This window comes from Macrobrachium nipponense, chromosome 2, assembly GCF_015104395.2.
Source record: "Macrobrachium nipponense isolate FS-2020 chromosome 2, ASM1510439v2, whole genome shotgun sequence".
Classification (NCBI taxonomy): domain Eukaryota; kingdom Metazoa; phylum Arthropoda; class Malacostraca; order Decapoda; family Palaemonidae; genus Macrobrachium; species Macrobrachium nipponense.
This window is the reverse complement of record NC_087201.1, coordinates 125,756,001-125,766,000: the sequence shown is the minus strand read 5'-3', so window position 1 is coordinate 125,766,000 and position 10,000 is coordinate 125,756,001. Positions and strand designations below refer to the sequence as shown.

Here is a 10,000-nt window from a genome sequence, read left to right as displayed (position 1 = left end):
TTTCCGTGAGCATAACTTACCTGCAAGTCCCTCCGGAGGCGTTCGTTCTCTCGAGCAAGTCGGTCGTAGTCTCGCCAAACGTGCGAGTGCTGTTCTGCCCGATGTGTCACCACCTGCAGGAGACGACCTCTCCTTTCCCCTCGCGCAGTCACCTGCGCCAGGGTGTCCTGCAGGAGTCCTTCGCGAACCTATTTGATTTTTTTTTTTTCCGGGATGAAGGAGACGTCTATTTGAAATTCATTGTTGCTGCTAAAATACTATAATAGTTTTGCATTTCCGTAAAAAATCACGATAATGAATCATATATAGTGTTGTATTTTCTTATTCAAGGGTAAATTGGGAGTTTATTACCAGTAGATTATCTGTGTTATAGAAAATAATACATGGTACATGGATATAGATTTTCTATTTAGTATGATATATCTATATAATACATATATGTGTGTATATATAATAAACACACGCGAATATGCAGTATTTCTGAAGGGCTTGTACCCACCTGGGCCTCCGACATTTTCTCTCGTAGCTCTTGATTTTCACTTCTCAGAGCAGCGAGTCTTTCCCTGAAAGCTTCCAGCTGCCGAGTGAGAGCCTCGTTTTCGTGGAGGGCTCGACGGGTGGTGGAGTGAACCTCATTCTGGGCCGCCTTCCTCAGATCTTCCGTGATTCTCGTCACTCGCGCCTCTAGCTCAGCCCTCATCGCGGCTGCCTCTATCAGAGAGGCCCTCTCCAATACGCTCACCTGACAAAGATGGGCGAGACAGAGAGAGAGTTTGAAATCTCAATGAAGTTAGATGTTCGAACTTACTGCCGGTAAAATCATAGTTAAGAAACAAATGACTTATCAAATATGGGGCCTTTCAGTAAATCAGACACACACCCACACACATGAAAATCGTTAAAAAAAAAATATTCCTAAATCCGGCCCCATGCGAGAGGGACAGGGATGGAGAGAAAGATTAAATCATGATCAAAGCTGAAAGCATCTCATTTGCCAATCCAGCAGATACCCACATCAATACGTTCTTACATCACGCATCACAGTATCATATTCAGATAATACTCGGCTCACCTTTTCTTGATTCTTTGCCTTGTTCGCAGCCAGTTCTTCCTCGAGAAACTTGAGCTTTGCTTCAAGTTCCTCTTTGTGCTGTCTGAATTCTTCCAAACTCTCCAACTTCCGGGTTAGTGCTATGATCTGGTCGTTAAGGTCCAGACGAGTGTTCTCTGCCTCTCGACCTAAAGTGGCAAGTCGATCCTGCATAACGATAATAAATAATAATTATCGTAACAACAATAACAACAGCCTACGTAAATGCATTTTTTCTATATTCCATCGAATGTATTATACTACCCAGTTCACTTAGTAATTTTACCTCTAACATAGCAAGGTTGATAAAAATGGAACGTAATCATGCATAGAGATTTGTTCCTGTCTACTGCTCCTGGCTTGAATTGAATTCCTAACTTTATAGGGAGAATCTCTTTATCTGCTGTCAGAAAATCAGCGTCATTGGCCTCTCATATGTGATGACCTAACTATAGTCATTTACGTAATAATGATTACGACGTGCGATCTGTGTGGTTCATTATATTAGCTATTAACTATTCCTGACTGTGAGCCCTTAAGGTGAGAGTCTTTTGAGAGCAATTGATTCCTTTACCAAAGGCGCATGTACGTGTGCGTTTGTATATGTGCTAGCACGTAATCTTTTGTTCAGGGGTTACGACCCTTATCCTATCATAGAGAGACCAAAATACAAGATGTTTCAACTATACCCTTCACCACCCACTGGCGGCGACACGAAGCAGTCTACTAGCTACCAGTATATAATTCACTTATCAAGTCAATAGAAGTATGATGACGTTCAATACAGCATGTATAGATTGCTCATTCCTCGCCCGTGATTCTAACCCGGGTCTTCCTTCACAAAGCCTAGAAACAGCCTAATATTCCTTTTTTTATTTGAAGTTAAATAATAATTAATCTTACATACCTCATAATGGTCCTTCTCTGCCTGCTTGGCTTTCACTAGTCCTGCCAACCTGCTTTTCAGTTCTTCCACTTCATCCCCTCGCGCAGTCAGCCTTGCAGACGGCGAAACGAGTAAATAATATTATCCAGCCAAAACATTTAAAACAAGAAATTTTATCATACTCTAAACAGGTGTTTTCTTCCTCTTCATTCAAAAATGCATCCTCTGCGTGTTCAACGATATACATTTCACGCCTTCTTGACTATGAAACTATGAGTTTATGTAGAACACGGAAATAGTAATGAAGCACTTCTAATTTTAATTGAATTATTTCCTGTCTTTTAACCTCACAATCAAATAATATATTTTTATTTAAAAAGTGCAATAGATTTAGCAGATATTTTATTCAACTGTACTTTTATCAAAATGATAAAAAGCTCAAGAGTAACTATGTATTTTAAATTCTGACTTCACCAACTAATGTTTTTTTCCTCACCTTATAATTGATATAAAAATCAAACAAAGCATTACTAGTTTAGCTGAGTGAATAAAGTCAAGAAGTCTACCCCGAGGGGAATAGGGAACAGGTCTGGCGGGATTTGGTAACAAAGAGAATAAATCAGTAGCGAGCAGGAAATTGACAAAGATCTAATGGATGACATCACTTAAAGCACAAAGATTTCTTGTGTTGCCAATTCTTGTCGATGAGCAAACAAAACATCAAAATAAAAACTCCATTATTTTGAAGCTTAATCTAAGATAAGGCTCAGGGAAAACTTCAGTAATTTATGATAGAAAGGAGTCATATGATTACCTGTCTTTTAAAAACTTGATGATATCCGTCTTATCTTGCTGCAGTTTATCATATTGGGCTCTGGCATGCCTCTCTGCATCATCTAGCTGCTGGCATCTTGTGGTAGAGCGTTTCACTTTTGTTTCCAAAGACTAGACGTTGCAGAAAAAAATGGAAGTTAAAAGAAGTTACGGATTAAATGTAGTAGGTTGGCCAAGTCATCAACCACCAAGAGAGGGGCTTCCACCAGAGGGATACTGCATGGAATACAGTATCTCTTTCTTTTGCAAAACCCCTTTCCTTTGCCAAAACCTGCATAGTATAGACTAACACCTTCTACAAGTTCACTTCATTCCTAACACATATGATTACGGTGAATGTAGAGGAAATTAGTTATCCTCCCCTTGCCTGCTTTTGTTACTTCTTTCCGCTACTACAAAGTTTTGTCATTTTCTTCCTTTCTTCAATGTGTTGTTTCCTAAGACGTCCGCCATCATGAAGTTATCATTTTCTTCCTGTAGTATATGACCTTCATAAATGTTCACATTTTAATAAGCAAGCCTGTTCCTCCCATCTTGATTTACCCCCCCCCCCCCCCCAACCAACTTGCTTCTCATCAACCTTTTCTGAAGGATCAAGGGTGAAAGTAATAATTCCATATTGGGACTCTACCCGATGTTCATCTATAGATTTAAAACATTTCCTAGAGGATATAAGCATCTTTGCGGCACCATGACGTAGGGTCATTCATAAATGTTCATTTAACAATGGAAAGACACGGAAATATCATTGAATGAAATGTTTCATATATCAATTGTTGTCAGGTATATGGGGATGAAGGGTAGTATAAATAATATGCCAGCCACGACAAGAGCGGAATCGGGCATCTGACTGTTTCAACCTAGCACATGCACCATCCTCTCTGATCCTCCATCTCTAAAGACTTCAGTCCAGGGCAATTCCTTGTCACAAATGATCTTCGCGGCATTTTCCGTTCCTCTTGGGAAGAGATCCCACTACAATTTTTTCCCCACTATTTAGGTTTAAATATGTCAATTTTGAGTGACAAAGCATGGCCAAAGGAAAACCAGAACTGTAAATTTCCATAAAAAAAACTCGAAAAACTTATTAACTACACAGATTAACAAAACGAAAACAGCAAATAACTTTAAGTGTTCACCATACCTGAATTTGATTGAGGTAATATGCTTTGTCCAGCTCAGATATTTCCTCCTTGGGTTTCTCATCCTCCTCAGACTTTTTATCTTTCTTCTTTCCTTTCTTCTTCCCGCCTTTCTTACCGCCCATCTTATTGCTTTCCTTCGACTCTCAGGCTGTTTTCAGATGAAATGAAAAAAGTTCATTACTTTCTATTGATCTGTACATACATACATACATACATACATACATACATACATACTAACACACAACAAACACACACACACACAAACACAATACATTACATACATGACATACATCATACTACATAACATACATACTAACACACACAAACACACACACACACACACCACACATCCCACATACATACATACATACATACATACATACATACATACATACATACATACACACACACACACACACACACATATATATATTATATTTTAATAATTATATATATAATATTATTATTATGTTATAGTATATCTTATCTAATATCTATGAGAATCCAGTTCAGATTTGTTAGTAACGGCATGATCTTAGGAAGTGTGTGTGTGTGTGTGTGTGTGTGTATATATATATATATATATATATATATATATATATATATATATATATATATATATATATATATATACACACACACACTTCATAAGAAAGATCATGCCGTTACTGACAAATCTGAACTGGATTCTTTTCTTAAGGTTGCTGTTGTAATGTTTACATTCAGCATTCTATATCAGGAGACATATAGTGCCGTCATCCTCCTAAAGTTGTCAAACCATCTAGAATTTTCCTAAAACGCTTGAGAAGGTGGAATCACAAGTTCAGCCCTTATAACATCGATGATATTACTTCTTCCTCCACCATCTCTCTCTCTCTCTCTCTCTCTCTCTCTCTCTCTCTCTCTCTCTCTCTCTCTCTCTCTCATATTCTTCGATTTCTAGCAAGATTTTGGCAACATGGATATAAATAATGAAGGGCACAGTCTCAACCATGTTCATGTGAAATCGTATGATGCTCAAGGAATTAATAAGTGGTTGGCGCTGTGCAGTTTGCCCACACGTAATTTTCTGGTAATGTTATCGCCTTATAACAATTATCACTTCCAATATCATATCAAGTTTCCTAAGGTCAGCTTACTGTATTTACAATGATACTATCTACGTCAAATTAACTTACCCATTCGCCGCAAGCGGGTTCAATCTCTACTAAAAGGTTGTTGATATGTTACCATGACAACGCAGCAGAGATTACCGGTGCGTCCCTTTGCCACTGAATAATGATGAAATTATGTAGACACCCAAGAATATAAGCTTAAACTTTAATAGGCATAAATGCTAACACAGATTACGTAAGTTTGTTTGACCATATTTCTACATTTGCAAAACACTAGCTCTGCATAAAAATAATATACTGTTCACCAAGAGTAACCTACTTCACACCGCACCAATTACTGACTAGTTTATTTAATCCCTAATTTTCTATATCTCAGCGTGTAGCATACGGCATTATTTTCTATTCTTATTAGATTTCCATGGTATTATGATACTGTTAATTTTGTGTGGCTGGCATATTAGGAACGATTTCATCCTCCTCCCGTGTTTAAGATAAATACCTCAGATTATGTTTTCTTTAACATTACTAAATGTAAACATTCCCCGCTTAAAATTGTACGATTCAAGGTGCGGAAAGTTAAATTAAGTCGTATTAATAATAACATAAATGATAAAATTCTGTGTTTAATCTAACTTTTGATACTTTTGTTCAATCCATTAGATTTATTTTATCAGTAAAGTATATACTGACATCATAGCTTATTGACGAAAGAGCTGTTGCAAAACTGCCAACCCTTACTACCTACCTAGGTAGCCACTAGCTAGGTAGTAGGTAGCCTATACTAGGCTACCTAGCTACTAGCTAAGCTACTATCTAAATTTAGTTAATAGCCACCAAGGTACCTGCCTAGATAGCTATTAGGTGACCTCATACCAGCATAATCTTTTTCGACTCGCACAGCCTGTGGTTTACCTATAGGGCTAGCTATACCTAGCTATTTAGGTATTAGGCCTATCGTTTATTGTGTGCTTGCAAAAACCGTTCAAGGGCTCAAAGAGCTTTACTACCTACTACCTAGTAGGTATTGTACTACCTAGCCAAGGTATACCTAGGTAGTAAAATTGCAGAAGGCTGTTCATGGCTTGTTTAAAAACTGATGAAAGACTTCTTTTAAGCACGGATGCATCTTAAGTTGAAACTGAATACGTATAAGTAGGTATACCTACTATAGGTAAGTACAACCTCTACTCTCTACTATAGTAGTAGGTACCTAGTTTGGTAACCACCAAATAGTAGGTAGTAGGCTAACATGCAAAATGGGCCCTTAGGTAGTACCAGCTGCTTGGGGATGAACATAAAGATACCTATAATGAAAAGACCTTAAATACTACCTTAGTACTAGGCTAGCTAGCTAAAGCTAGGTAGCTAGTATGATAAAAGTAGAGAATACCTAGCTATATTGTAAAAGATTGAACGGTGACATACCTAGTGACCACCTTTCCCAGTATGTGGCCACCTTCCTGAAAAAGTACTTTAATTCACTGCCATGAGCATCAGTCAAGAGTTGTGGCCCATCCAGGCACCACAACGTGACCTCTCTATAGGCTACTCTTCTCGAAGTAAGTGTTTTCTACTAAATTATGAAATAGGGTAAACGATCACATGGACTTCCTGTGGCCACCTCACCCGTTCGTCAACTCACCTTCCAGAAAAAGCACTTTAACATGTCCTGAAACCGGGGATAGACATTAGACACGAGCCACCGTCCGTAGAAGCAAACCTTGAGACTTCTAATTTTTGTCATAAACAATTCACTAATCCGTCATCTGCTTGACAATGTTTTTTTGGTAGCCAGATGTACAAGGTTGAACAGTTTTTCCCGCCATGGCTTCGCAGTAAACAAACTCACGTATTTCAAGTGGAATTTGGAGTGAATTAAGAATAAAATGTGTATAATTACATTCAAATAAGCACTGTTGTGATGGCAGTAAGGATTAAACCACTGATCACAAGGTAAAAATGCATTTCAGTTCAAAGCATGACCCCGGGAATATGACCTCACACTTTCACTAATATTGGCAATAAAATGTTTTATTGTGCTGATTACAACTACAATCTTGAGTAATATCAATAAACATTACATATATACGCAAATATTGTTCAAATGAGTGCTGGGAAGGATGTGGACCTGATTCTGGAGAAGAAAGGGACAGGATGCAAGGAGATGCCATATTGGATTTAAAAACTACCTTGAAAACATATTTTACGAAGACCTTACATGCTTATTTTAGTTCGTATTGTGCTTTCATAGATCTCATTTTGTTGATGAAGCTTCAATCTTTTGAATGGTATGCTCAAAGATGTAATTGTATTGTTGTTTCACCAATTAAATATAGAGTGAAAAAGGGTGGTCTCTTTGAGTGAAATGGTCTCAGTTCTATCATTTACCCTAGTGGCATAATTCAAGTGCGTTTTTTGGGAAGTGGCCATCTTCCAGGAGAGGTAGCTGCTATGTCACTGTTTGGTCATTTACCCTAGTTACAATACCTATACCTAAACATACCTAGGTGGTAAATATTCTGGTCGGTGACTGGCAGGAACCAGACCGTGTTAGTATTGTAGATTTATTTGGCCTACCAAGTATGTACTTTCCTTATGGGCATGATAGTTGAAGCATAAGCCAAACGAAGACTTTGAATACTGTATCTCAAAAGGTGATAGATTTTAGTATGCTTTGTACATTAAACTTATTAAGCAGGCAGTCTTGTGCTAAGAATTGCAGGACCCAATTAGAAAATTCAACAAATTCAAGCTTTCTCTCTCTCTCTCTCTCTCTCTCTCTCAAAAGTTCAAAACTCTGTTTTCTTTAACCTGAGACAGCAACATCTTGCACTCAGAGATAAGCCGCTGTGGCACTTAAGTCACTATTACACTATTACTACTATGTATTATTATAGAAATTAAGACAATTTTTCATATCTAATATAAAAATGATTTTACAGGTGAAAATTTTCTGTTAAAATAGTATGCATAATTATGTGAGGAATAGGAACATAATACAGAAAATGCTTCAAATGGCAACTCTGGTGAGGGACCCCTTAAGGTATGGGGCCCAGTTTGATCAAATTGGTCAACTAGGTTTAAAACTGGCCCTGAAGCAGAGTCAATAAGAAATAATTAATCTACCTAATTTTTTGTCATTTGTGTCCAACTTTCCCAGTCATTTACTTATATCAGAACATCAGACAGAGGTATTTTTATGAAATTAATGAAAGAAAAGGTTGCACACAACTGAAACTTATTGAGTAACAAGAGCTCACTGGGCGATAGCTTAATCCCTATGATATGTGATTTGTTCATACACAAACAAACCTTCGGTCTTAACAATAGGATAATTTCTAGCGCCTAGCTGGATCCAGTTAAAAACAGATGAAAGCAAGGAATCTTGTGATATCTGGCAACGCATGCGTAGATCAGGTGAAGAGTGGTCAAGGGCCACTCACCTACGCCACCGCGTCAGTCTTTTCTTTAACCGCCTGGGCAAGAGTTGTGGTTAACCTCTTTTGGCCTTTACTCGCTTCATTGCCCGTTTCACTTGTGTTGAGTGTGTGTGTGTGTTTGGCTGATATTATGGCTTCTTCTGCTCCTTCTCGGCCTCGTCAATGTGTGTGCCCCGGAGTTCCAGGTTTTCCATGTTCTTGTTTTTTGGCTTTGGCGGCGACTGATCCCCATATCACATGCAGCAGGTGCCATTCTATTTTTTATACTATAACGAATCCTTGCACGGAATGCCGGGCATGGCCTAAAGAGCAGTGGAAGTCCGTTTTATAGCAAGAGAGAGCATCGGACAGTTTCGACTCTTCCTTCATGGGAAGGTTTTTCACCTCTTCACAATGCTCTCCTGCAGTATTCACCCCCCATAGTAGCATTTTTCCTGTGTCTCCTTCCTTTTCTTGCATTGATTCATCACTGGAAGTATCGGGAGGCCACCAGGCTGATGTTTGTAATGTCGCCCCTTGTTCTTTGGGAGTTAATTTGATTCCCGGGAATGGGGAGGCTTTTTCATCACTCTTATTTATTCCAGAGTCAGTGGCTGCTTCGTCCTCGGCATTGAATTGTGGGCGTGTTGCAACCTTCCTCGTCCGTGCACATCGCGAGCGTGTTGCAACCTCCCCCGTCCATGCATATTGCAAGCGTGTTGCAACCTCCCTTGTATGTGCACATGATTCAAGTGCTTCCTCTTCTCCAAGGCCTATTCATCGCCGTAAGGATCTCAAGGCGTCTGTCAAGAGGTTGAAGGTGGTGAGCGCAGAGTTGGTGCAGCAGGAGTGTTTGCCTGCCCATCTCACTGGTGCTTCCAAGAGTTTTCGACTCTGGGGGATTCTCCTTCGATCTCGAGTGTTCGGGATTCCTCTCCAACTCACGTTCGTACGTCTGCCACGCCCATGACCATTCACGGACATGTTAATGAGTCACCTGTTGGAGTAGTACGTAGTGATGTTCCTAGCGTTATAGCGGGTTCTTCTCGGGAGCCCAGACAGGTTAGTTGGTGTTTCGGGCTGTTTGGCTACTGATCCTTCCGTTAATTTTAATGGGGTAGGTGCCTTAGAGGAGCCTACACATCCTTCTCATTGTTGGTCTCCGTTGCCGGATAACGGAGCAGGAGGAGGGACACGCAAGAGTTTTTGTCTTCCTCTTCGGAAGTTGTTGATCTCATTCATGGGTTCAACAATTTGGAAAGTAGGACTCAGGTTCGGTCTCTTACACTCCTTGCTTGGAAGCCTTGGTGGGAGCTACAGAGGATCCCAAATCATCTCTTCAGCTTCCTTTGTCGGGGCACGACCAGTTGGTCTTGCATAAGGTTGACGCCTCTGTTTCGGACCGGGACAGTTCGCTTCGTTCTAGGGGCTCTGCCAAGCTACTACCCCCGCCTCTCACAAGACATAGGAAGTACTATGCTACGAACTCTGAATTTTTTATGTTGCGCCAT

At 39.6% G+C, this 10,000-nt stretch overlaps 2 protein-coding genes across 10 annotated transcripts in view; one reads left to right on the top strand and one right to left on the bottom strand.

Moving 5' to 3' along the window:
- Positions 1 to 7,037, bottom strand: part of LOC135220971 (cilia- and flagella-associated protein 157-like) — an 11,876-nt gene extending 4,839 nt beyond the window's left edge. The window contains exons 1-7 of one of the 3 annotated variants that reach the window (XM_064258650.1): positions 6,713 to 7,037; positions 3,955 to 4,103; positions 2,791 to 2,921; positions 1,998 to 2,088; positions 1,073 to 1,258; positions 500 to 742; positions 21 to 188 (exon numbers count right to left, since the gene is read on the bottom strand). In XM_064258650.1, coding sequence (XP_064114720.1) covers positions 21 to 188; positions 500 to 742; positions 1,073 to 1,258; positions 1,998 to 2,088; positions 2,791 to 2,921; positions 3,955 to 4,077 — 942 coding nt within the window. In that variant the 5' untranslated portion in view covers positions 4,078 to 4,103; positions 6,713 to 7,037. Of the gene's footprint in view, positions 1 to 20; positions 189 to 499; positions 743 to 1,072; positions 1,259 to 1,997; positions 2,089 to 2,472; positions 2,596 to 2,790; positions 2,922 to 3,954; positions 4,104 to 5,133; positions 5,271 to 6,712 lie in introns of those variants that run through there. The other 2 variants (XM_064258649.1, XM_064258651.1) reach the window with 2 other exon arrangements.
- LOC135220974 (methylated-DNA--protein-cysteine methyltransferase-like) overlaps positions 5,208 to 10,000 on the top strand; it is a 60,109-nt gene continuing 55,316 nt past the window's right edge. For 2 of the 7 annotated variants that reach the window (XM_064258655.1, XM_064258660.1), the window contains exon 1: positions 5,522 to 5,636. Coding sequence is in view for 1 of the 7 variants with exons in the window: in XM_064258661.1 (XP_064114731.1) it covers positions 5,578 to 5,636 (59 nt within the window). In the remaining 6 variants the exon portion in view is untranslated. Of the gene's footprint in view, positions 5,306 to 5,521; positions 5,637 to 5,745; positions 6,242 to 10,000 lie in introns of those variants that run through there. The other 5 variants (XM_064258657.1, XM_064258661.1, XM_064258659.1 and 2 more) reach the window with 5 other exon arrangements.